At 49.8% G+C, this 27,336-nt stretch overlaps 2 protein-coding genes across 3 annotated transcripts in view; both read left to right on the top strand.

The window, feature by feature from the left end:
- Tmem110 (transmembrane protein 110) overlaps positions 1-22,686 on the top strand; it is a 54,296-nt gene extending 31,610 nt beyond the window's left edge. For both annotated transcript variants that reach the window (XM_005387356.2, XM_005387357.2), the window contains 7 exons: positions 5,786-5,834; positions 7,779-7,874; positions 10,097-10,218; positions 15,953-16,065; positions 17,069-17,146; positions 17,885-18,034; positions 19,893-22,686. In XM_005387356.2, coding sequence (XP_005387413.1) covers positions 5,786-5,834; positions 7,779-7,874; positions 10,097-10,218; positions 15,953-16,065; positions 17,069-17,146; positions 17,885-18,034; positions 19,893-20,009 — 725 coding nt within the window. In that variant the 3' untranslated portion in view covers positions 20,010-22,686. The remainder of the gene's footprint in view (positions 1-5,785; positions 5,835-7,778; positions 7,875-10,096; positions 10,219-15,952; positions 16,066-17,068; positions 17,147-17,884; positions 18,035-19,892) is intronic.
- Positions 22,687-23,129: 443 nt separating this feature from the next.
- On the top strand, positions 23,130-26,920 carry Mustn1 (musculoskeletal, embryonic nuclear protein 1). The gene is made up of 3 exons (XM_005387355.2): positions 23,130-25,244; positions 26,295-26,427; positions 26,630-26,920. Exons 1-3 carry the CDS (start codon positions 25,236-25,238, stop codon positions 26,734-26,736), a joined length of 249 nt encoding a protein of 82 aa, XP_005387412.1. The 5' UTR covers positions 23,130-25,235; the 3' UTR covers positions 26,737-26,920.
- Positions 26,921-27,336: the final 416 nt, after the last annotated feature.

Raw genomic sequence — 27,336 nt, 5'->3', positions numbered from 1 at the left:
ACCTTGCGCTTGCCAGGCAGGTGCTTTTGCCGCTGAGCTAAATCCCCAGCCCCTGAACAACATTTCTTGATTTGATTTTTCTCCCTTACCAAATTGGATCTAGAGCATTCTCTATTTCTTCTTCTTTTAATTAAAGACTTTTGACTATGGAACATTCCAAGGAAAGGAAATAAGAGAGAGAAAAATGCAGAGGCCACACGTTTGCTTTCCAGAAGATCCTGAATCCTAGACTCTTCTGAATTCCAACAAAGGTGCTCCTTATCTAGCTGCCCCCAGGGCATCAACCTGTCTGTGTCTGTCTGTCTGCCTGTGTGTCTGTCTCTCTCTCTCACAGACACACACACACACACACACACACACACACACACACACTGTTTCTCTCCATTTCTTGGCCAAAACCCCACCCTTAAATCACACTGGCTCTCCCAGCGGTGTTACTGTACTTTGTTGCATTAGCGCAGGTCTCCGAGACAGGTTTGTCTTTTTTAAGTTTTTAAATAAAGCACACTATGGATGTATGAAAGAATGTTTACACCATTCAGAGTGCTTTATAAAGTCTGCTTCCAGGCTGGGAGTGTAGCTCAATGGTAGAGCACTTGCCCTAGCCTGTAAGAGGCCTTGGGTTTGTGTTAGATCTTTAGCAGCTCAAAAAAAAAAAAAAAAATTAAAAAAATAAACAGTCTGCTTCCCTGGTCCATAATTCATTTCATCAAAGATAGCCCTTGTTACTAGTCATTTATGTAGGAAAGAAAGTTTACATTATACCAGCATAAATATATGTCCATTAAAAATGGATGTGAGCAAAATCTTGTCTTTCTATACTCATCCATCTAAGACTACCTTGTTGGTGAGTATTGTATGTATGTATCATGATGTACCTAACCCTATATTGACATTTACTGAAAGTAGGTTCTTTCTAGATTTCTGTTGTGGCTGGGCATGGTGGCGCACTCCTATAATCCCAGCACTCAGGAGACTGAGGCTGGAGGGTCGTTGCGAGTTCAAGACCAGCCTGGGCCACAAAGTGAGCTCCAGGCCAGCCAGAACTGCATAGCAAGACCCTGTCTGAGAAAGACAAAAAAAAAAAAAAAAAAAAAAGATTTCTGTTGTGACAGTATTATTGTAATGTCCCACTACAGCTTGGTAATGCTAGTAGAATACATACCTTTAAATTTTTAGAAGACATTACCAAATTAACCTTCAAGTGATTGTGTTAGTTAATTCCTCTGGAGTGTGTTTTTTCCCCAACTTTGTATTTGGGAAAATATTAAAGCTACAGAGACATCTAAGTAAAAGTAATAAATGTCCCAGTAGTCTCTCCTGGTCCACCAGTTATTGTATTGCTATGCAAGTTAGTTTGCTTAGACTGTCGTAATAAAATATCATAGCCTGGGTGGCTTAAACAGTAGACATTCTTTTCTCACAGTTCTGGAGAGTGGAAGCCTCGAAGGAAGGTGTGAGTTGGCAGGGCTGGTCTCTTGTAAGGCCTCTCTCCTTGGCTCACCGATGACCACTTCTCAGCGTGTCCTCACATGGTCTTTCCTCGGTACATTCATAATCTGTGTTCAGATCTCCTCCTTCGAACCAATCATAGTGGGTTGGGACCCACCCATGGCCTCACTGAACCTTTATCATCTCTTCAAAGGTCTCATCTTCAAATATAGTCATACTCTGAGGTAGTGGAGTGTTGTGGTCAGAGTTTGCAAGGAAAACAATAATTTATAGGATTATTTTATAATAGTCACCCAAACAGTCATACACAAAAGAGTGCCAGAAATCTGTCCACACAGAGACCGAAAGGATTCCACTGAGAGCCTGGATCCCACAGCAGTGTCCTGCATGAGTCCAGTTGAAGACTTAGAGCCCATGACAATGTCTTCCATGAGTCCAGGTGGAGGCCTAGAGCCCACGACAGTATCTCAGGCAAATCTGTTTCACAGGTCTGCGCTAGGAAAGCCCAAAAGTCAACAGTGGAAACTAGAAACTCAGTGCCAGCAGGATGAAGGATCTGTGCTAGAAGGCTGAGGGATCTGCACTGGATCCAGGAAGCAACGCTCACAGTAAGAACCAGAGCTCTCCTAAAAAGTACCACAGCCATCCTCAGCAACAGCAAGGTCTCAAGCTCCTCTGACAATGAGAACAGCCGAGTTCATATCAGGAAAGTCAGCGCGACACGCTTCTCCAGGAGACTGAGCAGTGCACCATCTTACCCTCCGGAGCCAGGAAGTAATGCTCAGAGTAAGGACCAGAGCTCCCCCAAAGTGAACTGCATCCATTCTCAGCTACAACAAGGTCCCGAGCTCCTCTGATGATGAGAACAGCTGAGTTCATATGAGGAAAGCCAGCACAACAAGCTCCTCCAGGAGAGCCAAAGGCTCCCAAGAGAACCAAGAGCTCCCTAATAACACCTCTTCTTCTCCAGTTCTCCCTTTTATGTTGTTGGCAGCAACCCTCAGGTGGGCCCTTCACACCCAGCACCACGCTGATTCAGTTCAGCTGGGGTTACAAGTTGCCCACCAGTTGTCAACCCACCACATGGAGGGTGGGACTTCAGCATATGAATTGGAAGGGGTGGGAAGACACACAGTTCAACCTGTAAACACTTGTTTCACTTCATACATATATATAAGATCAGATTTATATAGTGTATCAACAATAGGTTTACTATATATTTATAATTTATACTTACTATAATTGTACCATTTATATATATTTAATGTATATAACTATGTATAATACATAATTTCTCCCTAAACCACCAAGTTGCAACCATGCTGATACTTCAGCGTACGTCTCCTCGGAATGTGAACATGCTCCTTATTTATGTTTGACCTTCTTTTTTTGTACTGATGGAGACAGTCTGCTGAGACAGATGATCCAATGCACATGGAGTGGCTGTGGCCTTGGCTGGTGGCTTTTCCCCCATACCGTTTTGTCCTGAGTCCCCCAGCCCTTCACTCAGACTTGGTGTGCTTGCGGGAAGGAGCCTCCTACTTTTCCAAGCCATTCAGGCAGACAGAACCTCTTGGCCTTAACTCCAGATTCTCTGGCATTGTTGAGGCTTTGGATCTGTTCTGTGTCAAGGAGATGGCAGACCTCTTTGCAGTTCCACCTGCCTTTTGGTCTCACTGTATCAACATGACTAAATGAACTTGTTATTTCAGTTCTTTGTACAGGGAGTTCTTGCTTTCCCAGTTGGGGACTGCCTGTATTTACTCAGAGTAGGTATTATTGATTTGGGTGCTATTTTCTCTTTCTGTCACCCTTCTCCTCCTCTTGCAGCCTCTGACAGACGTTGGTTCTCGCCTGCAGCCACTTGTAACAAGGCATCTTCCGTGGGCTGGTGCTGGTGTCTGTTTCTCTCTCGGTACTTCTGTGTGGGAAAACATCGCACAAGCAGTACTTTCAGTGTTGGTTTTAGTAGGCAGAATCTTTGTAGAAACACTTGTTGAGCTCTTCAGTGGGGGATGTGAGGCCTTGAAGCTTTTCATTTCCTCTGGTTCAGACAGTTGTGCCACCCAGGCTGCAGGTGCGAATCTGAATCCTTTGCCAGGTGGAGCAGACTGTTGCTCAGTGGGCGCCCTGTTCCTGCGGACCCTTCTGAGCCTAAAGCACCGATACCCAGTACTGTGACCACAACCAGCATCTGTCCTCAGTTCCTGCAGCCCCCAGAAACCCATCTCTGCACAGTTAACAGAGCTGCTTTTTTAAAAATTAATTTTATTGGACACTTTAAATATACATAATGATGATATTCATCATAGGGAGTTTGTACCTGTGCATAATGTCTTGATCTTCCCCCGCATTCCCTTGCCCTCCTTTCAACCCCTTTCCCCCTGCTTATTTACAAAAGCTTTGTTTCCATTTTTCCCTTTTCCCTTTCTTCTCTTTCCCCTCTCTTCTCCCTTGTTCCCTTCTCTATTTGAACATTTTCTTCCTACTTCCCAGTATCTCTCATCCATTTTGGTCCTTGGGGTTCTCACAGAAGAGAAACAATGTGATATTTAAACGTGTGTGTGATTTATTTAGCCTAAAAGTATGTTCTCAAGGTAGCATCCATTTACCTAAAATGTCTCAAGTTTATCCTTCTTTATGGCAAACTAGTACTCCATTGTATATAAAAAACACATTTTCTCTATCCATTCATCTGTTGGTGGTCATCTAGGCTGTTTCCAAGATTTAGCTATTATAAACTGTGCTGCTATGAACACAGGTGTGTATGTATTACTGAGGTATAATGCTTTTAATTCTTCAGAAAGACACCAAGAAGGAGAATAGCTGGGTCAGATGAAACCTGTAGTTTTAGTTGGTTTTTTTTATGGTGGGTGGGTTTTTTTAGATAGGATCTCACTATGTAGTACAGGCTGGCCTTGAACTCACAGCAGTCCTCCTGCCTCAGCCTCCCATGTGCTGGCGTTACAGGTATGTGCTACCATGCACATCTGTAATTTCAAACCTGTGGTTATCTTCTGGGGTCTACGGTTTCATGGTAGTGTCCAATTCAGTGCGTATCTCCGCCGCCACTAGTAGACAAAGGAGGCAGACAGAGCCCAGATCCGTGCTGGAGGATCCCAGCAAGGCTGCAGTAGGAATAGGAAAGGATGTCAATTCTGGTGCTTCCACCTCCACAGAAGTCCAGGCTGATCCTGGCTCTGGTTGTGGAGTTAGGGCCTGAGTTGTTCAATCTACAACACTCTGGGTGTCTCTTGCTGGCCTGACTTTGGCTTCTGACCCTGGATGTCTCCCACAGGTGTCCCTCACCCAGTCACTGGGAGCCCTGAGGTGAGGCCAACTTGTGGCTGCTGCCTGTCCCAGGTTCAGTTGGCCCCTCTGTAAAGTAGCACTGGGCCATGCTCCTTCAGATCCTCTCTCCTTTCCTTCCCCAAGTTGTTACATTCCAGTGTCTGGATTCCAGATCTTAGAGAGGTTGATTTGTTGCTGTCTTTAATTCTAGCATGTCTTTGAGTCTGCTTAGAACTTCCCCAGGTCCTCCTTTTCCACACGAGTCATTCCAGGACCCTTGGCCCAGCACTGTCATGTGGCACTCTTTCGTGTGGTCCCTTCTTGATTTGTTACCCTCTTACTTGTGGTTTCCTTAGCAAGTTCCCTTGCTGTGTGCTGTATTGAGACCAAATCACACCAAGCACACAGTCATGCTTTGCCCTTGAGCCTATGAACTCATGGTGTTGGCTCTGCCCAAAAAGTATCTTCTCCTCCATCCCCCGTCCATTTGGCTAATTTTGACCCAGCCTTCAGGCCTGGGCTTGCCCATCTCCATCAGAAAACTCGTCCTGACACCACCCTTCCTATCCTTGGCCTCACACAGGCCTCTCCCCAGACTACATGCGTCTGACCCCCTAGTTGCTAGGTAGCTGACTTTACAGCTGTATCCTTGGTACCTTACTGGGACTAGGCATTCAGTAAATCAGTGAGTAGGCTTATCCTTTGAGAGAGCATGTCCCAAAGTTGGAAGCAGCAATTTTCTACTTTGTTGTTTCCAGTAATTATCTGAGAAAGCCTTGTCATCAAGAGGAAAATACAGTTTTGCACATGATGTGAGGAGTCATACTTCATAAGTGTCCAGTCCTGAAGAGCCCACAATGATCATCAGCAATGCAGAACCTCTGTGATCTTCACTGGGCTTGTTGTATATTGTCACATGTTAAAAGAGAAAGTATCCTAACTTAGTAGTGTAAATAGTGAGTAGACCGATAACTTACCTCATACATGCTTTTACCTTCTGCTCCTGCTTTGAAAAGCTACTGACGCCTGTCTTTTCTTCCAGTCAAACGCTTCAGAGAACCAAAGCATGAAAGACGTCCATGGAGGATATGGTATGTACTAAAGTATGAAGTCATTCCTAGAATGGTTTTGATTGTTGAGTTTTGAGGGGTGGGGTGTTCAGGAGAGGTGGTTGTGGTGAGTAGGGGATGGAATGTGAGAAATTGCATATATGATTAATTCAGTTGAGTTAATCATTAGGAATTATGTATAATATGAAAGCACTTGTAATTTCCAGATTACTTTTGACCCCTAGCATTATTTTGTGATCACACTCCTTCTAATTTCAGAAGATAGAAAATAATACAAATATATCATTTTCTGCTGCAGGCTTCTTTGTCTCTGTCTCCCTGTTTTTAGATTGTATTTAAATTCTTGGATTCTGTAGTATATATGTGTAAGCAAAAAAGAATCCAGATTTGGAGATTATCAACCACAGTACACCGTACAAATGCTTCTTTGTCCAAAACTGGTTTTACTTAGTGCTAGTATGAAGGAAAACTATTTTCGTATTCACAGTCCTCCTGACACAAAATGTGTGGGTTTTTTCTCCTATACTAACCAGTTTCTCAAAATCCAGATACCACTACTTGAGTGTCTCATAATTAAACTCAGTTCTGACCCGAACTACCTGAGTTAGCAGAGACACCAAAGCTGGAGGACTCAGTGCCACAAGCCTGCCCTTCCACTTCCCATGCTCATCGTGAGTAGTGGGTCCTCAGGGAACGCACACTTCTGACCAGCTCCCACAAAGTAGGGGGTGTATACATCCCCCTCCTCCATTCAGTACTTCGCTAGAGCAGTCCATAAAACTCAGAGAAGCATTATGTCCATTTACTGGTTTCTTTTAAAGGATAAAGATGCACAGCCAGATGGAGAGATACGGAGGAAAAGGTCTGGAAGGTGTCTGAGTCTGGGACCTTCTGTACCTTGGATTTAGGGTGCACCATCCTCCATGTGTGTGGATTTGGGCACCAGCCCCAAAGCTCTCCAGCATGCGTAGTTTAAGGATTTGTGTGGCGGCTTTATCACGTAGCCATGACTGACTGTTAACTCAGACCCAAGCCCCTCTGTCGCTGGAGGATGGTGTTGAGAGGGAGGGGCTTCTGGTCATAGTCAGTCTCTCTGGTGACCTCGTCCATCCTGTCGCTGTGGAGGAGCCACTAAACATCACCTCATTAAAACAAAGGATGCCATCACTCCTGACATTCCAAAGGATTAGGAGTTCAGTAATAGGAACTGGGCTCAGAAACCAACTATCAGGACAAAAGTTGCTCTAGCACCCCTGACACTAAAGAAATTACAAAGGGTTTAGGAGCTCTGTGTCAAGAAACGGGCAGAGACCAAGTGTTATTCATTAGATAGATAATCAAGCCTTTCTGTTTCCTGAAGGATGATGCTGCAGTGGCAATTTTTTCACAAATTTTTGGTAATAAGGTGGTAAAGCTTTACAAGTAGGTTCAGAGGACAAAACTCCAAAACATTCAGTCACTTGGAAGGATGCTGCCAGCCCCTTGGGACAGCTGCTGTCCACAGGAAGCTGCTTTGCGGGCTGCTTGGTTTGCTCTTGCCCACACGAAACACCCCCTGTTGTCTTCGGAGGAAACCTCGATAGGTCACTGTGACAACAGCCTTTCATGAAATTTTAAGCTTATACGTGTTCTTAAAGACATTACTGCCAAATGTTGATAATTCTTGTTTTTATTTTCCCTGCTCAGTGGTTTTCTCAGATCTGGGTATTTGGCTTCTAACTAGGCGACTTCCACCTCAGCACTAGGGAGGGACCTGGTGAAGACCTAGATCCAGGGCTCTCCGAGTCTTACACATGCTCTTCTTTGCTGACCCCTCTCTGCCTTCTCCCTCTCCTTATTTAGGGAATGGTTTTCAAGCTCTGTCTCAAGGCCGGTCTGGTTAATCTCTGATCTGCTCATTTTCTTCAATTTGGATATTACCCTCTTGTCCAGACTGATAACAAGTGCCATTTCTATTTTGTGCAGGTTTTTAGACACTTCCAAACAAGCCATAGGGATGCTGTTCATCCACTTTGCAAATGTGTACCTAGCAGATCTCACTGAAGAGGACCCTTGTTCGCTGTAAGTGGCCCAGATTTAAGTGCAGACATGGTCCGCCCTCCATTGAGATTGGGCTTGCCTTGCGTTCTGCCACCAGTTCCGCCTCCACAGTTTGGGGAGGAACTCCATTTGTCCTGTGTTCCCTTGAGAGCTCATCCCACACAGCTTCAGCTGATGCTCGGGGCCTTGACAGTTGCCCCATGCATATGCATTTACCAGCCTCCCAGCCACCCTTGGCAGGACAGGACAAAGCCCTTCAAGAGTGTCTCTGTTCCAGAACAGAATATGGGGTGGGGGAGCTTCTCTGTGGTATCAGCCACTCATGGTCAAACTATCGTTGACTGTCATTTACCTCTTTGACTTCAAGAGCAGGGGTTTTTCTTCCTTCCAGTGCAGAACGCTTTCACAGCCCCAGAGCATCTGTCTGAGGCCTTCATCTGGCCATAAATCTTGTCCTCCTTGCTAGTAGTGCCCAAGTGGTTCTGCTCTTAGCAGGTGGAGTGGCGATAGAAGCTGGCCTCCTTCATCTCCGGCCTTCTTTTATCCACAGAGCAGCCTTGCTCTGTAGAAGCTTTGATGATCTCCACTTTCCAGCTGGAGAGTTGAGGCACAAAGAGGTTGCACTCCTTAAATTCATGCAGTTCTGGAGTGGTAAAACTGGACTAGAGTCGAGTGTTCTTGGCTCAAGGCCTGCATGATACCCTGCTGCCTGCCCGTCTTCCCTGTGTTGAGGAGAATGTAGAACTTGGTCTTTATTCCTGGTGATTTTTAGACTGGGTCTCAGATGTGAGGGGCGCTGGGCAGTAATTAGATGTGAAGATGTGAGCAGAGCGCTTGGCGTTAGGCCAAGGAGGAAATTCCCTTGGAAGCCTGTGCTCCTCTCGCCGTCCCTGGTCTGAGAGTGACCCCTTGTGACTTTGAAGAGGAAGGGCAGGCTGTGAAATCACTGTCCCCCTCCCCTCTCCATGCTGGTTTTCTGGTTCCTGGAGACTGAACGCAGCATGCTTCCTTTGGCACTGGAGTGCTGTGTACATCACAGAAGCGCTGGCTGGGGAAGAGCAGCCCAGAAGCTCCCCACAGCCAGGTCCCATGGTATCCTGGAGCTTATCAGCAGGGATTTCAAGCCATGTGGTGTCAGAGAGTCAGTGCCAGCCTTGTGTCCCATTGTGCCATAGAGAGCTGGGGCCTGTGGTCAGCAGTGCCCAGCTGGACCTGGGTGCAGGGCCCTCAATGGAGAGCAGGTGGGAAAAGGGCCTTGCCTTGATGAGAGCCAAGATTTTGCGTGAGACAGGTGGGAACAGACCTTAGCAGGATGTGTGGTCTGCAGATGACATGCCTACGGCCCTCCTCCTTCCCCCAGGCCTCTGGCCTTTTCCCCAGGGAGTAAAGCTTTCCTTAGTGCAGAAGCATGGCTTGCAATGACTGCAGACAGGGATGTGAGGGATTCTCAGGGCTGCCTGCAGCATCCAGCGCAGTCTCGAACTTCCCTGGGGTCGGAGGGGGGCAACCGGTGGAGGATGAAGAAATGAAGACAAGATACAAAGAGCTGAGATCAGGTGGAGCCCTGTCCCCAGATGGGAGAGCTGCTCGACACCTGCAGTGGGTTTATTTAGACACACGGGAGGTTGGTGTCAGGTGAAACCCCTCTTCCTAAGAACTAGCTCGCCTCTCATACCCGGTGTTCTCAGGGCTTGAACACCTGTTCACCTCGGGCACTCCGTACTCTGGGCTCCGCACGTGTGAACGATCTCCAGCTCAGCCGCTCCCGACACCTGCCCTCTTTGTCTAAGAAACTCTGAGAGCATTTGCCTGGACTTTCCTGGGGCAGCAGCACTGTTTCAGGGCCTTGTGTGGCCGGACTATCGGGGAGTACACATCATTACCAGACAGATTTTTTTCTGGTCAGTTAAGTTCTGTTTTGCTGTTGGTTTTCTTGGCTGTTTCCAGGTACTCTGTCTTCCTTGGAATCTTGGCCTGGTAGAAATGCTTGAGGTTTTTAAAGTTTCTCTGTCCTTCTCCTGCCTTACCCCCCTCAACTTGCTGAGTATGAGCACACTGTTGGGAATTGAGAGCCACAACCTCTGCAGTCTCCTGCCTGGCTCCTGTAAGGCCCCTAGCGCAAGGCCAGACGACGTGCTGGGCCAGTTAGCTTCTCAGACTGCATCTACATCCGTCTTCACCTCTGCCCTTGGTGAGCACTGCCCTGAGGGCATAGCTGGTGATGTTTGCCCCTTTCCTCATAGGTACCTCATCAACTTTCTCCTGGATGCCACCGTGGGCATGCTGCTCATCTACATAGGTGTGCGTGCTGTCAGCGTCCTGGTGGAGTGGCAGCAGTGGGAGTCCCTGCGCTTTGGCGAATATGGTAACATACGGTGGACATGGGGCGGAGCGGGGAGGTTTGGAAGCTGGTAGCTGTCTCTTCTCCATGGTGCAAGGGGCTATTTCTTTTTTTTTTTTTTTTTTAAGAGAGTCATAAATGAGAAAAAAAAAGAAAAACAACAGCAGCATACCAACATCACAAACATAAATGAAACAAAGCAAGAACATTAAAAGTGATGCAGGGTTTCAAGACAAAATGATAGGAATTAACAGTGGTTTTTATATTACGTATTGTTATCTTCAACTACATTGCTCAAAAACAAGACGTAAGAATGGAAGATTGTTCAAACCATTAAAGAGAATAAAAAAATTATTAGGTAAAACATCAGAGATAATACAGAGTTTCAGTAGACAAGATGATAGGAATTCACCATGGTTGTTCCATTGCATGTTGTTGTCTTCAAATTAGTTGCTCAGATTACCAGACACAAGCATGCAAAATTGGCCAGAACATAAAAAATTTTAAGCATTAATTGTTCCTTTTAATATACCATCAGACATCAGCAATACAGTTATTGCAGCTATTCATATGTATGTATATTTTGCCTTCTTTCTTTTTTCTTTCCCTAATCCCAGTCCTTCCTTCCTTTGAGCAATTTCTTTCCCTTTCCTATCATCTATTGTACGTTTTGAGTTTTACTTATTCTTTCAGGTTCCTACACCAGGGAGACAATATGATGTTTACACATGTGGGTCCGATTTATTTCACTTATGAGTATGGTCTCTAGTTGCATCCATTTACCTACAAAAGCCTTGAGTTTATCTTTTTTTAGAGCTGAGTAATACTCCATTGTAGAGAAATACCACATCTTTTTTATCCATTCCTCAGTTGATGGGTATTTGGGTTGTTTCCGAGAGGAAGGGACTATTTCTGGGGCCTGGATGCTACCCCCTGTGGGTGAGGGTACCTGCTTCACTGCCAAAGCTCTCGCCTTGTGTCAGAGAAAGTAGTGGGAGCCGGAAAACACTCTGGACTTGGAGGGGCTGAACGTTTGCCTTTCCTACTGGGGAGCACTGGCAGTTCTACTTGCTGGGTTGCAAGGCCACCTCATTCTTCCAGGCGTCCCATAGAACTCACCCAGCATGTTGGAGAGATGCAACAACATTCCCTTGGGAGGTGGAAGTCCTGCCCCTCCTTCTGACACGTATCTGTGCTTGTCCTATTGCCAGGCCATTCTACCGGCAGAGGGGAGCCCACACAGGCAAGACTAGATGGTGCCTTCTCTCTGAAGTCAGAATACCTTGCTTCCTCCCACTGCTGACTCGCTCCCCTCCCAACCTGGCTTCTGGGTGCACCAGTTACCAGCAGCACAAAGTCCATCCTCACTCCGAGGCTTGAAATAGGTGATCTGTGTATGCTGGCCCATCTCATCAGACCCCTTCAGATAGAGCTTCAAGAGCAACCTGCCGTTCTGCTGGCTTCAAGCACAAGAAACAGCTGGATGTGGCCTCAGCAAGCTGCCCTCTGGGGTTTGAGGGTAGGGCTGAGGGGTCAGCTCTTTCCCACCTTCCCAGCTGGTCCCTGCTGTCTGCAGGCAGGAGCCGGAGCCTTTGCCATGAGAGGGCACACAGGACCAGAGGAAGAAGTGTAGATAGAAGTCTGGGTTCCACTCCCCTTTCCTGATCACGCTTCCCAAAAGAGCTCACTGCTCTGAGCCCAAGGACCACTCACTTCTAGGTGGCTGAAGATCCTCAAGGGACTGACAGATTAAACAGGGAGCTGATTTGTGAAGCTAGCCAAGTGCCTTGGATATTTCTAGAAACTTTAAGTACATAATTGTCTCCATTGAGGGGAGATGAGCTTGCGAGAGGGCTTTTCTTAGCTCTGTTACTTGATGCCTGATGAGTCACTGACTTAAGATAGTGTCCAGCACACAGCCTGTGCCTCCTGGCCTCCAGGGAAGGCTTCTGAAGCTCTTCGAGTCATCTGCCCCTGAGCTTGCAGGCTGGAAATGGACCCCAGCATGTGTGAACCAAGGCAGCAACATCCTCGTCTATAGAGTAGGTACCTAGAGAAATTAGGTGATTCACAAAGTATACCCAGCCAGCATGTGGCTGAAGGGCTTATGTCCTCTGTACCAGGAGCCTAAATCGTCCAACCGCCTCTCCACACTGCTCATAACCACTACTCCTTTGCTGTTGAGATCCCTTCGGAAAGCAGAGCTCTCAAGTCAACCATAACCAACCAGACAACAGGACTCTGCCCTGTCCAGTGTAGCTCTTGGGGTGAAGGATGGTAGAGGCTGAAGAAATAAAGACAAAAGTTAGAATATAGAAAGCTAAACTGGGGTGTGGTGGCACACATCTGTAATCCCCGCACTGAGGAGGCTGAGGCAGGAGGATCGTTGCAAGTTTGAGACCAGCCTGGGCTACAAAGTGAGCTCAAGGCCAGCCTAAACTGCAGAGTGAGACCCTGTCACAAAAAGACAAAAAATACATATGTATATAAAAAGCTGAGGTTAGGTGGAGCCTCCTCTCCTGATGGGAGAAAAAGGACTGCTCAACCACAATGCGTTACAGAAAAAAAAAAAACAAAACACAGTATGTTTATTTATACACGCAGCAGGTTGATGTCATGTGATGCCCCTCTGCTTAGCAACCTGTTTGCCTGGATTGCCTTGGGCCCTCTGTGTTCTCAGGGCTTGTTCACCTGGCTCACCTTGGGCATTCCTCACCTGTGATTGATCTCCAGCTACAGCTGCTCCCCACAGGACTCAGCCACTCCCCACAGGACTCTAAACTCAACTACATCTGGATGAGGGCATTTGACTCAACTATAACCAGCTGGAGCTAAGGTGGATCCCAGTCAGCTGTGTGCTGCTCAGTTACCTGGGGTGAAGGTCAGGTCTGGACCTAATACACCAAGCACTGCAGCACTTCTGTTCCCAAACGTGTTGTCTACAGTCCCAGGAGTAAATCAGCAGGAAGGAGGCAATGGTTGTGTTTGTGCCACTTGGCCTGGCTTTGCCTTCTCCCAGTCAGTAGCCTTGGGAAGCAGAGTCTTCAAGCAGGCGTAGGTTCTTTCCAGAGATCCCTGTCCTTTGTCAAGGACCATCACAAGTCTCCCTCCCCAGACTGTCTCCTCACTGTCAGTTTGTATTTTCTGTCACTGCTGTAACAAATGAACACAGATTTAGGGAATAAAACAAATTAATTACAGTTCTTTCCTTTAGAAGTCTAGCATAGTTCTCTTGGACTAAAATCGGGGTGACAGCAGGGCCACATCCTTCTGGAGGTGATAGAGGAGATGGTTCTGTTGCTCTTTCCCAGCCCTAGAGACTGTCTGTGTGCCTTGGCTCGTGGCCGCCTCTGCCTTCAGAGCCAGCCACCACAGGTCAGGTCTCACATCGCACTGCTCCGACCTTGCTCCTCCGACCTTTGCTGCTTTCCGCCTTACAATGTCCTTGTAATTTCATTAGGTGCACGTGGATGCTCAGAGACAGTCTCTGTCTTAAAGTCAGCTGATCCGCAGTCTTAATCCTGTTGCCAGCCATTATTGCTCCTGTGCTTAGTAACATCCCATATTCACGGGTTCTGGGGATTCACATGTGGACCATTATTCTGCCTGAGACACCAGTGAGCCTGTCTGTGCCTTTAAGCCAGAAACCACCAAGACCCATAGCTGTCTCCTATTGTAAGTGAAGAAGAGGAATGTATTTTCTGGGTAGCTTGCGTGCTCCCTAGAAGAAAGTACATAGGATTTGGGAAATAGGCTGCACTTGCCCAGTCTGAGGTGGCTGTAGTCTGATGACTGGGCCACCCTCTCCCTGAAAATGAGGGTCAGTGCTGCATGGGCTTTGCTGCCCACCTCTACTCAAAGGCCCCTTTCCAGGAGCCCCACAGCAGGAACTTGTTCTCTCCATTTGGGCCCTATTTCTGCAAACTTCAAACACCCATGTACCCGAGGTTGTCCAGTAAAAGGCAGGGCGCAGTGACCACAGCTGGCTTCAGAAAGAAGCGCATGTGTTCATTCCCACGGTGGCGATATGAGGGCTGGGTCCCTAGGAGAGGATGTGCTGGAGCCAGATTACAGGTGCTTTTTTCCTTTTTACACTGTGGTTTTGAATTTTATTTTAGTTAAACTTTGTTTTAGTTAAAACCAAAGGTAGAGGCAGCTCAGTTGTGCACCAGAACCTCAGAAGCGAGGCACACGGGAGGAAAAGTACTTTCTTTCATCAGTCTAAGATCAGGTGGAGGGAGCACACTGAGCAGGTGGGTGGTTTGATAGTAAATAAGTGGTGCTGCCCATGTTGCTGAGTTTTCAGGCACGTGGGTCCCCAGAGACGGTTCCTCTCTGGCTGTCCCCAGTTTTGCTTAATTAAGCAAATAGTTTCGTCTCCTTTGGGGAACTTTTCTCAGTAAGGTCAGGTGGTTCACAGCAAGCATTGCAGAATCCATTAACAACCCCACAAGGAGGGGTGTACTTCTGAAATGATTTCTGGCTGGAGTGCCCTACCTCAGAGGTGAAAGTAGATGGGAAGACCTCAGATGAGGCAGCTGATGTTTCTGCGTGCTTTCTGCCACCCTTCTCCCTGCGTTTCCCAGAAAAGGGAACAGCCTGGTGAGTTGTCCATTACGACTGCCTGAAGGCGTTCCCTGTGCTTCCGCTGTGTCCACTGCCAGGCCCAGGTACCCCCGTGGGCCCGTGGGACAGGGACCTGGACAGGACCTCCATGGAAATGGTGGAATCAAATTAGGAGCTGGAGATTTCTCTTCAGGGTGAATTCTCTTCTCACTGCCTGGATTGGAGCCCTTTCCTCCTGAAATGCTACTCTCCACCCTCCTCCATTCTGACAGTGTTCAGACAGCTCTGACAGAGCCTCGGGGGCACCCCCAGTGGCCCCCGTGGTGGGCTACTCTCTGGTCTCCCACTCTGCGGAGGCCTGTGTGCCTCCCGGGGCCCATCACTGGGTTCTGCACGTTGAGCTCAATCCACTGAGGGGCCAGTCCGCTGCCCTGCACTGAGTCCTTCGTGAAGCATTCTGGGGGTGCTCCGGGAGCAGAGTACCCTGGACTGGTGCCCCTTTAGTTTCCCCAGTATAGTAACTGATGGGATCACTGGGCGGGGGTGGGGCGTCTGCGACTGCTGCAGGCCCCAGCCCATCACTCCCACCTCCTGCCTCAAGGGCTTTTCCTTGTCCCTAGCCAGGGTATTTAGGGTTGCCCGTACCAGACGTACGGGGCTTCCTGCCAGAAGAGATCTCTGCTGTCAAGGGTGAGAGCAGCCAGGAAGTAGCATAAGGGGCAGGAGGTTGAAGGTGGGAAATGAACAAGGAGGTCCGTTACTGCCTTTGTAAATCACTCATCTGAGGAAGGATAGCACAGTCACTGGAAAAATCAACAACGGATAATAATAGCAGTCTTGCTTCACACAGCTTCTGCTGCCAGGGGACAGAGAGCCAGCCTTTCTGAGTCCCAGCAATGAGCACTTACTAACTTTAGTGCCTTTTAATTCTTAGAAGCTCTTGAAAGAAGGATGATTCTGGTATGTCCAAATTAGGAATTCTGATTTTATTTAAAACACTGCATTTGCCTGTTAGGAATGAGGTGGTTTTCAGGGCTTCAGGGGGCTCTTTAAATATGTTTAGAGACAGGGCTCTGGGGTGTGGCTGGGGTATGAGGGCGCACAAGGATCTGGGTGGGGGGGAGTTGGGTGGGGGTGTGGTCTCACTTGCATGCGCAGGCCTGTGTGACAAAGCACCCACCTGTCCTTGCAGGAGACCCTCTGCAGTGTGGTGCCTGGGTTGGGCAGTGTGCCCTTTACATCGTGATTATGATCTTTGAAAAGTCTGTTGTCTTCATCGTACTCCTCATCCTTCAGTGGAAAAAGGTTTGCCTCTTGTCCCTGCCGCCGCAGCTCCCTGTGAAGCTAAGCAAACAGTACTTCCTCCTATCACCCACACACTGCAGCCCCGTGGGAAACCCAATTTGATTTTTGTTTTAACTCCATGAGTGGAGCCTGGATTTGGTCTGATATGGCAGCTACTTACAGAGCCTTACCTTGACATTCTTTTACTTGGCGTCCATCCATTTCACTTACGTAAGTGTCCACTCGAAATTAATCCTGGGATGTATAAACCTCATGAAAATGCAGGCTCTGCCTGTAGGTTGCTCATGAACTGGTTAGGCTTCAGACCTTGCAACTGTCATTTCTTTATGTTTGGAAGACATAGCCGCCTTTGCCAATTATTTAATTGAGCCATTTGGGGCTGCAGTAACTTTCCTAGCCCGTGACCACCAGCATGCAGTCCCGTGAGTTCATAGTTGTCCTCAGCCTGGCCTTTGCCGTCTGACCCTAACGCCGCATACATCAGCCTCCACTGCTCACCCCCGCGAAATCTTCCAGAACATGTGTCTCCAGTCTTGGCCTCCGTTTGGTTTTATCTGTGACTAGACTTTTTTTTTTTTTTTTTAAATAAGCCAAGGCATTTTAGAGCTGTTGTCTTACAAGGGTGGTTCGGGTGCTGGATTTCTGCTAGAAGATGTCCTTGCTGCTGATGTCACTAATGAGTGGCCGCTGAGTTACTCCTCTAGTCCCCAAAGCCCACAGTTCCCTCCAGCTTAGGCTTTCAGGTCACCGTGGGCACGGCATGGCTCTGGCTCAGTGGTTGTAAGCCCACTGCACTTAGCAAGTCCAGCTGCTCAAAGTGTTATCAGCCTCCGGGGGTTTCCCACATTAATAGTCAGACGTGCGGGGCCACACTTGGCACAGGGCTGGTATTAGGGCTGTTCTTGTCAGGTTGTTGGGGGGGGGGTCTTAGCCTAGAGCTTCCCAAGGCTTCCTGGGCACTGTCCCTGTGGCTTCCTCCTCACTTCCTCTGCTCTCTTCACAGGTGGCCCTACTGAATCCTATTGAAAACCCAGACCTGAAACTGGCCATTGTCATGCTGATCGTCCCCTTCTTTGTCAATGTCAGTATCATGTTTTGTTTTACCTGGTTTGGGCCCTGGTCTCCACGGTCCTGTTCAAAGTTTGGGGTCTGACAAAAAAACTTGTTGTGTAGCCTGCAGGTCTTTCTGTGTAACCAGTTATCATCTCCCCACTTCTGCCCTGGAAATGGCAGGATTTCTTCCTTAAAAGGCAGGCCCCCACTCAGGGCCCCTGTACAAGATGAAGGCTCCTGGGAATTCTGTCCTGCCCGCTCTGCCGGTTGCTCTCCCACCAAAGCATCCCTCCCCATGTGTGACGCCTAATTCTAGATAGGGATCATTTTGAACGTGCCCCAGACCTTTTTCCTCATGCAGACCTCAGAAAGAGATTTGTGAGCACAGTGGCTAAAAGGTAGGAAACAGTGAGGAGTGCTATAGGAATCTGGGCACACAGAGGCAGTGTGGCCACCCGTTAGGGGCCCACACAGATGGCATGGAGTAGGTGTCCAGAGACCTTGCTCCTGAGTCACACAGGCTGCCAGTCACTTAGAATAAGAAAAACCCCATTTTCTGATAAGAAAACTGCAGTGGGGAAATAGAGATGAGGAGTTTTTCCCAAAGTTTGTAGAAGATAATGCGGGTTGGGGACATGAGGTCTCTCTTTCTCTACTTCCGAATTTTATGACACAGAGTGGCCGTGGGGGAGGGTGGTTGTGGGACCGCTCTGCTCTGCTTTGAGAATGGCTTCTTCCACAGTAACCTGCACTTGTCCTTCCGTAGGCTTTGATGTTTTGGGTAGTAGACAATTTCCTCATGAGAAAAGGGAAGACGAAAGCTAAGCTGGAAGAGAGAGGAGCAAACCAGGACTCCAGGAATGGGAGCAAGGTCCGCTACCGAAGGGCTGCGTCCCACGAGGAGTCTGAGTCTGAGGTAGGAGTCTCCTGACTGTCTGAGGCCTGGCATCATACCACCGGCCCTGGGGGTCTCTGTCTCACGGGTGCGTTTGGTCTTCTCTTGCGTGCTGAGTCACAGTACAGCCGGGGGGAAGAGGAGCTGCACTGACGAGCAGCCAGGTCACAGCTCCCGCCCAGCGAGTGGCCATGCCGGTGCTGGGTGGGCCTTCCTAGGGCAAGAGGGTAGAGCACAGGGCAGGGTGGCCTGCCCCCACAGTCCCACTGTCGGACAGAAAGACAGCAAAGCAGGAGCCGTCTTGTTCCAGGGAAGCTGGCAAAGACCTTCATGGGCCTTGCAGTTGACCTTCAAGCATTGGGTGTTAAATCCCTGCCCTCCACTAACAAGTAAGGGAAGCTGTTGGCTCAGCCACCCAGAAACTTGTAAGATAAAGGAGTAGGCAGACCTCGAAGGGGCGGCCTCGTCTCCCCCTTAGATCCTAGATTCCCAAGTTCAAAGGCATGGACTGCAGGCAAGGATGGAGGTCATGAGCAGCAGCGCAGAGGCAAGGATTTGTATGCTGGCGGCCCGCAGCACTCACTGCACATGCGTGAACCATGGCATGCAGACTTGTGAATAGGTAAAGGTGGATGCTCAGAGAGCTCATCACACAGCAGTGCATTCAAAGACTGAGGCTCAAGCAGCACCCTGGGAGTTCCCTGGCCTGTCTGCAGGGATTTTTGAGAGATAAATAGGACAGAGCTTAAGCCCGTGTCTTTTCTAGGTATGTGTTCCTAGAATCCAGCACAGGGCTTGTCACATCATCAGAGCTTGGTGAACGTTTGGTGAGCGACAAAACAGCAATACAGACAGAAACAACAGCTTGTGAGCATTCAGTCACGTGTTTTGGTGCCTGGGTAATATGAAATTCACTGTGGCCAGGGCAGCATTTATTCCACGGTATAAGCCAGAATGACAAAAAAGGAGGTACAAGCAAAGTTTGAGCCACATAGGTAAGGTGTCTTGCTCCTGGGGTATGCTTGGACAGGCAGTAGGGAGCTAGTGAAAGTTTAGTCAGGCAACCGAGACTGGAAGCCAGAAGCCCTCAACACAGTGACGGTGGACCTGTGGCACATGAGCCAAGTCGCCCTGGCAACTGAGTATCAGATAACAGCGCACAAAGGGGCAGGGTTGGACTTTGCAAATGTATAAGTGGGTTTTAGGTTGCAGTTTGGGCACTCAGTTTCTGAAAGGCTCACCATCACTGCCTCGAGACCAGTCCAGGGGAGAAGTGGTGACTGTTTGCCCTGCTCCTGGGGCAGAAGGAGTTCGTGTTCCCCTGCACAGGTGAGCCTGGGCCTCATCCAGTTGGTATAGGTTTTGCTGGTCTTTCCTTGGTGCTCAGGATGAAGCCCCATCTGCATGGTGGCTTGTTCGAGGAGCTCAGAAAAACAGACATTCCTGTTTGGCTTCAACAGTGACAGAGTTCTTCAGCGTGACGGAACAGTCCCTCTGAATCTCCCTGCCCTATGCGTATCCCGTGGACAGTTTCTTTTCCTTTTGAAGGAGGGTTTTTGGTTTGCTGTATTACTGTATTTAAGGCAGTTTCAGGACTCTGGATTCCATGTCAAATTGAACAATTTTTTGCCAGGATAACGTTACACTGCAAGTCCCTGTTGAGTTAACTGATGGGCTTTGAGTCCAGCTAGAGGTTGGAAGAAGAGGGCGCGGGGGGCATCAGCAGAGACAGGAAGTCTATCGGCTCAGTGCTGGTTTCTTTTTATGTAAAGAAGCATAAGCCTTCTGGAGGGACTTCTGGAGCATCCCAGGTGTAGGGAGGGCAAAAGCAGAAGGTGCTGCTGGCAGCGTCTCAGGCCGTGCTTCCCCTCTGCCTCAGATCCTGATCTCGGCTGACGACGAGATGGAGGAGTCCGACATGGAGGAGGACCTCCGCAGACTGACCCCCCTCAAGCCTGGGAAGAAAAAGAAGCACCGCTTTGGGCTGCCTGTATGACACATTCCAGTGCTGGGGGTGACAGGTTTGAGGCCCAGCCAGCTGCTGTGTCAGCAGATGGTCGCCCCACAGTGTCAGCCCTCCCGTCCTCTCTCTGCCTCTCCTCTTCTACCTCCACTCCTCCTGCTGTCTCTGCCCACTCTCCGCCCACTCCCAGACTACTGTGACTTAAACAGAGGGAAGAGGAACCAGCGCCCAAGTGGGCCGTGGGCAGCTGGAGGTCCCCCGCTCAGTTGCACTACAAACACTGACCAAATATGCAAGCCAAGAGCTTTGTTTGTTCGTTGTTGTCCTGGACAGTGCTGTGAGGGACCTCAAAGCCCCTGTCCTGTGTCTGACTGGGTGACATGGTAGAAAACACAGGTACTCACAGAGCTCCCTGAGGCTGCAGGCAGTGTGGACACATGACATGCTTGGGGCTAAAAGTCACTCATTGACCAAGTTGGAACGGAAATGCTTTCTTACTCAAAGTGGCTTTTGTAACTCTTGATTTCTAGAGCCGGTTTTATGAGCTGTGACAGTGTTACTGTTTTATGAGTATATGTTTATTCCTACAAAATACCTGCGGGACTAATGAGCAAAACATAGATTTTTTTAAGTCTTCCATATACTGTTTGACTTTTATATTTTTAAGTTATATTTTCATACTGTTGTATTTAAAAACTTTTTAATCCCCAAAGAAATGGATTTGTTTGCCTTTCATGGGGTTTGAGCTGGTGGGAGGAAGAAGTGAGGAGTTTTTACTTGGAATATTGGTAGGTAATGACCAGTGAGACAAGAGAAGATGCAGGGGGAGACCTTAATTTAAAAAAAGGATTCAGGGGAAGGTGAGCAACCTTTATGTGCAACTAGAAGCCCGAGGTTGTGTAAAGGTCAGACCTGAGCGTGAGGCAGCTGGTCCAAAGCTCTTTGGCATCTATTTCTGGAATGCAGACAGGTTACAGGTGTTGGTGAATTCTGAGAAAGGACCCTTAGAGTTAGTTTGTGTGTCAAGAGGAATCCAGACCTCCAGGCTCTCGTATTTGTTCCTTGCCTCCACTGCAGCAGCCTGCAGGACCAGCCTTCCCTGGTACCTGTCACCTGCTGTCATCCGCTCGTTAGCGCAGCAGCCTGGAGAACGTCTGCCTGGCCAAGCGAGTCTCTTTTTGCACCCTCCAGAGCTGTGAGTGGACTCGCAGGGCAGGCAGAGATGAGAGAGCTCCCTGTCTAAATCCACAGCACCAAGAGATACTTCTAGGCCCTATCCCCTGCTTGGACGGTGGCTCCTACTCCTCAGCCACAAGCCCCTGGCTCTGGGAGTTTGCTGAATGTGGAGGGGGCTGAGCCCAGCACTTCGTGCTGTGGAAGCAGCGTGGTGGAGCTGCCCGGGGTTTGGTAAGCCAGCAGGCAGCCGTGGACGTACAGGAACGGGAAAGCCCACTGCTGCACTGTGGCGCGAGGACAGGCGCGGTGGAGGCCACTGTGCAGCCTTCTTTTTAAACCTGGGGGTTTTACTTAAGCATCATGGGTCTGAATATGTGTGGCGTGGGTGAGCCAAGCTGCTGCTCTTGATTCTGCCTGTCCTGGACACAGGAGCACACCTTGGGAAGGCCCTCTTGGCCCAGCTTCCTCTAGGAATGCAGACACCCCTGAGGATGGGGACTGTAGCCATGCAGTAGGAGTTGCTAGCGTGGTCATCATGGCCAGAGGAGGGGAGAGACTGGCAGTGAAGGAGACATGGAGAGGGTCCATCTTGGGTCCCGTATGGCTCCTGCTCTTGTTTACTCCATTACCCCTTCCATCCCACACCTGTGGTCTTCCCCCACTCCTCTCCAGTGGGGGTCACTGAGTCCCCTTTGGGAAGACCAGGACTGGCACCCCTGGTGAGCCCATCTGTCCCTAATGGTATCATTGACTCCTCTCCTTTCTTCCCCACTCCCGCTCACTGTGGTTGGGTAACCTGTGGAGCCATTTGCCACCTTTCTAAAACCCAGGCCCGCATGGTCAGTCTTGAGTTCCTAAGGTTTTCAAAGCAGTCACAGAGGTGGGGGAGTTCCAGTCTATGAAAAATGGAAGCGCCAAGTTGTGTTGACCTCAGATGACTCACCTCGAGGCTCATCCCAGCTCCTGCTGAGCAGTAGATATGGAAGGCAAAAGAGGCAGTGCGAGCTGGGTTTCCCTGAATCCTGATTTTTAAAAAGGACTGGAGCTGTGGAGTTGGCTGATAGAGAGTCTGATCACAGAGGCCTCCTGGAACGCAGGCTTGGACAGTGTGGCAGCGTGTGTTCCGCCTTACCTTGTGTGGATATGTTCGTACCTGCACCCACTTGCGCACACACATTCACATGCTGCAGGAGAGCTTCCAGTAGTCGCTGGGTCCTCATCTATAGTTCACTGTCCCATGAAAGTGGAGGCAGGGCTGTGATCAGGACACTTCCTGAGCTGTCCTTCCCCTGGGATGTTTCCTTACCGCTTGCTCCAAGGTGCCTTATGAGGTGCAGCCCTTCACCGGCCAATGGCAGGCATCACCATGCTTGAGAAGCGATGGGATACTGATGGATATTATGTGCTGTTAACCTGATTTGTCCAAATCTGGACTTTGACCAGGTCACCCATGATGGAAGCTTGCAAGTCAAGGTCATGAACAAGTTTCTTGTAACTAATAAACCGATGAGGAGGAACTGTCATCTAACTGGAAGAGATGGTTATTGTTATTTCCTTTTACTGTCAATGGGACATTGAGGGTGGCAAGGGGGGTTGGTGGTGAGATCACGGGTGGGAGTGGGAGTGGCTTCTCAATCTGCACATGCTAAAGATGTGCCGTGTAAGGGTCTGCGGGCCCTTAACCCTCAACATGCTGGTGGCCTCCTGCCTCAAACTTGAACTTGTGTCCTCTCTGGCAACAGAGTCATAAATTAGTGGGACCTCATACCTCTTTCTTCAGGTAAAGTATAAAGCCTCAAATGCAAGTTGTGACTGCCCTTCAGCAGTAGCCCTTTCATCCCAGGGACACACTGGAAGTTGCCCCAGGACCTCCCAGACTGCAGTTGGCTGGCCATTTTGTAGCCAAGTTAGGTGGCCTGGGAGCTTCCTGCCAGCCTGACAAAGCAGCCACCTTCTAGGGTATCACGCCGGCTCTTAGAGGCTCCCATGCTGCCAGCTAAGAGGCAGAGCTCTGTTTTACCCTGCAAGACTTTAGCAGCCGTGAGGGGTGTTGCTTTTGGTGAGGGACTTCTAGTCTGACTTACTTTGAGCACCTTGAGATCCTGGATAGGTGGGTAGGTTGGTTGGCTGGTTGGTTTGGTCGTTTTACATTTGATTTTTCTTTTCATGAAGTTTATTAGAAGTCAGACCTACCACATGAGCCAAAAACTGCCAAGTTCAGCTGCCATCCCGTGGAGGTGTTTAACCAGTGGTGTTACGAGTCACAGAAAAGCATTTTTGAAATGAAAGGGAAGATGATGTACTTACATTGTAAAATGGTTTACAGTAAAGTTTGACAGCTTATTATAGGTTTTATTTTTTTAATGAAACTTTTATTTATTTATTTATTTATTTATTTTGGCATTGGTTGTAGGTTTGTTAGAGTTGGAACGGTGTAGTGGGGTTAAAAAAAATTTTTTTTTCCCTAGAGAGGTAAAAGGCTCTTCCCCGAAGCAGAGCAAGAAGGAAGCTTACATTGCCCAGTGGAAGCAGTGGAGCTGAAATCTACTAAAGAAAGTAACCAAACATGGTCGTGCTTTCCACTTCTCAGTAATGAGTCTAAGCCAGTCTACCTCCTGAGGAGTGTTGTGTTGGAAGGTAGCATGTGAGGAGTGAATATCCCACCTCTTTGTTCCCCGAGGCCCCAGAGCTGAACAGAAACAGCTGTGGGGCAGTTCCGCACCCTCAGTACCACCCAGATGGCCCCTCTGGTAGAGGCGCCCTCGAACAGCCTGCTGTGCGTGCTCTGCCTCTTGGCCCTGCTTGACATCCCAGGCATTCCCCGTGTCAGCATTTATCTCACACCCAGCCTGGCAGTCCTCACACTGGCATCCTGGGACCAGAGGGGGGCTTGGGGTGGAAGTTGAGGTATGACAGCAGTGAAGTGGCATTTGGGATAACCAAATGTCAGAGCCTGGTTGGGTTCCATCTGCTGGGAGCCTTCAAGGGTAAAAATAACCACCATAACAAATGGGAAAGGAGCTGCCACGCATGGTGATACACACCTGTAACCCCAGCGTTTGGGAGACTGAGGTGAGAGGACTGTGAGTTGGAGGCCAGCTTGGATAGCAAGATTGTGTCTTTTCTAAGAAGAAATGAGCTGCTGATCTAATGGGAAGAGCCAGGCCCCCAGGCTTAGGACCCTGCCATGTGCCCCTGGGGAATCTTCCCCTACAAAGACACATGACAAAGCACTCATGACCTGGGAGGGCCCTTGGGCCTGTCCTTCCATAGCTCAGTAGCTGGAGTGTGGTTCACTGCCCCCAACCCTCTTGTGGCACTTAAATTGTTTGTTGGCCCGCCCCCTAGTGACCCATCTCAGACAGAGACTCTCCTTAGAGCCCTCCTTGAGCCTGTCCTCCCTTCCCGTCCTTCCCGCGCCCCTTACCTTCACCTCGCTGCATCCCTCTGCACACCTTGCACCAGCGCCAGATGGAGGAGAAAGACACCAGCAAAACCTGGATGCAACAGCTCCCCAGACTCCCCTCAGCCTCATTCTGTCCACCTCGGAGCCAACACTAGCCCTTCCTTGGAGTCTGTTGAGCAAAGGCTTCTAAGGGGCAGACAGGAAATTTCTGCCCTGCTGCCTTTGGGGGCTGCAAAGTCTCTTCCCACCGGGATCCAGAGAAAGAGGCAGAAGAGAAAATGAGCTTAGAGCATCTGACCAGCTCAGGACCCCCTTTTTCCTCAGAGAGCCTCTACACCAAGATGGGCCCCTGCAGACTTTCACATCCCAGCACTCACATTCATAAACACAAGCCTGTCAGCACCTGTGCCTGGCAGCTGTTCCCGAGGGTACGGGGTCTCTCCAGCTGTCTGCTCCCCCCAGGGTGCTGCCCCTCTCATCTCCAAGAATAAACTCTGAAGCCAGTGGCTGTGTGGACCTGAATCATCAGGGAGCCTGGTGGAGGAGGGGAGTGACTTCCCGGGACAGGCGAGAGCAGGATATATAAACTCCAGAGAGCCAGGCTTCACGCAGATCTCGTCCCTCTGCTACCGCCTTCAAGAGGCACCCTCGGAGAGCCGGCTTACCCAGCACCCACCATGTCCCAGGTAGGCAATCCAGCCCTGGCTGGCATGCAGCCAGAGGGATTGGGGAGGAGACCTGCATATCTGTGACAGCTGTCTTGAGCCTAGAACCATGTGTAAACAGGCAGCACTGTGACCAGCCAGGACACCCTGTGTCCCGCCTTACCTTCGTAAGTCCCTGTTAAGCTTAACTGCAGTTATTCTGTGGTGGGCAGGTCAGGGCGGTGTGTTGTGACACTTCTGTAGATCTCTGTATGTGTATGAGAGAGTTGTAGACGTTTGTAGCTGTGACCTCTATGGCCATGCAGAGTGTGTGTGTGTACACGCACACATGCCTATAGGTGCACAGCTCTGTGTCCGCGTAGCTATCTTCCCCAGCAGTGTGTCTCTGAGTTTTGGAGAGGTTGCCCTAGGAGCCTAGCCCAGCGTGAAGGAGGGAATCCCTGCACCTGCCTCCAGGGCTTAGGAGAGAATACAGATTCAGACTCCTAGGTGCCTGGTGTGTGGTAGGCACTGAGTCAGGCTGTCCCAACGCTGGAGAGGCAGCAGCCTCTTAAGGGGGAGGACTGTCCTCACGGCCTGCTCTGGGGGTAGGTGCCAAGTTTGTATTTAACTTTATGGTGTCTGGCCTGTCTGCTTCTCCCTTCCAGAAACACGCTAACAGTAAAAATACTGGTGTTTTGCGGGGGAGAAGGTTAATCCCTAAGGGACCCTTTGCCACCCCGTGAGCAGGTTCCAGAACTCAGCAGATTGCCGAGGGCTGCACAGCCTCAGAGGTGGCCTTCTTCCCCTTTGCCCGTGGTGCCCAACTCTGAATCTGGCTGGGTGGGCAGACCCATGTGCGGCTACAGGACACTGCCCCAGAGCTCCCTGTCCGTTGGGGGAGGGCAGGTGACAGGACAGACCAAGGGGCAAGGGATGGGGTGTAGCGGAGAAGGCTCCTTGGGAGGAGTGGGCCTCAAATGGCTTGAACTCAGTAAGCCGGGAAGAAGGTCTTGGCCAAAACACAGAGGTAGAGAAACAGTCTCTGTCTCGAGGCCTCAGGTCATAAGACAGAATTCTGGGCACTTCAAGGATGGCGCTCCTGAAGCCCCCATCAAGAAGAAGCGGCCCCCCGTGAAGGAGGAGGACCTGAAGGGGGCCCGAGGGAACCTGACCAAGAACCAGGAAATCAAATCTAAGACTTACCAGGTCATGCGGGATTGTGGTAAGTGTCGTCCACGTCAGCTGCGGCTGAGGGTGCGGTTTGGGGCACAGATGTCTGCCAGTGGTGGGGAGAAAGGGTCAAGAAAGGGTCCTTTTCTGAGAGTCCAGAGCGCCTGGGCTAAGGAGAGGCTGCTTCCAACACAAGGAGCCTCCTCCAGAGAAAGCTAGGCCAGGCCCTGACTCTCCCCGTGCTTTTCCCGCAGAGCAAGCTGGCTCGGCCGCCCCGTCGGTGTTCAGCCGCAGTCGTACAGGTGCTGAGACTGTCTTTGAGAAGCCCAAAGCCGGACCAGCCAAGAGCGTCTTCGGTTGAGAAGTGCTCACCGCTCGTCTCGGCTCCCTGATCCCTTGGACACAAGAGCCTTTTCCACGAACTCTTTTTTTATGCCACAATGTGCCCTTCTGCCTCTGGCTCCGGGACTGCCGCCCCTCCCCCACTGCCCCGGCCCTTTGGCACTAGCGCCTTGCAAACACCAATAAAGAAGATGCCCAGTTGACCTCGGCTTTGGGAGGGTGTTGGTTGGTCAGTATCTGCTGAGGAGAGGGAGGAGAGGGTGGGGGGTGCAGAAACATGCCTGAACCTTCCTGGGCTTTTGGGAAGGCCCCTGGGGATAATGCAGTGCTTTTAGGGCTCCTGAGACATACTAGAGAGAGCCTTGGACGGGGAGACCTGGTACTGACTCTGGCTTCAGACCGGTCTCTTCTTTCCAAGCCTCAGTTTCCCCTGGTAAACAACAGAAGAGTTGAGCTGGAGCCTGTTCTGTGAAGGGCCCACGCTGCGCAGAGTGAAGTCCGTGGAGGCCTGGGGTGTGCCCCTCCCCCTGCCTGCCACAAAAGCCATTGAGGTGCTCCCAAGGACGCCAAGACTTTGTGGGACCTTGGCCCTCACAGCCCACTCCCCCTTCACCTTTGT

The sequence above is a fragment of the Chinchilla lanigera genome, unplaced genomic scaffold (assembly GCF_000276665.1).
Source record: "Chinchilla lanigera isolate Chin_1 unplaced genomic scaffold, ChiLan1.0 scaffold00029, whole genome shotgun sequence".
Taxonomy (NCBI): domain Eukaryota; kingdom Metazoa; phylum Chordata; class Mammalia; order Rodentia; family Chinchillidae; genus Chinchilla; species Chinchilla lanigera.
Note: the sequence above shows the minus strand (reverse complement) of the source record. Positions and strands in the feature narration are given on the sequence as shown.

What these genes read in the sequence shown, in the direction of transcription:
- Mustn1 (XM_005387355.2), top strand. An exon ending in CCAGGTCATGCGGGATTGTG is followed by an intron (nt 26,428 to 26,629) that starts GTAAGTGTCGTC and finishes CTTTTCCCGCAG; the next exon opens with AGCAAGCTGGCTCGGCCGCC.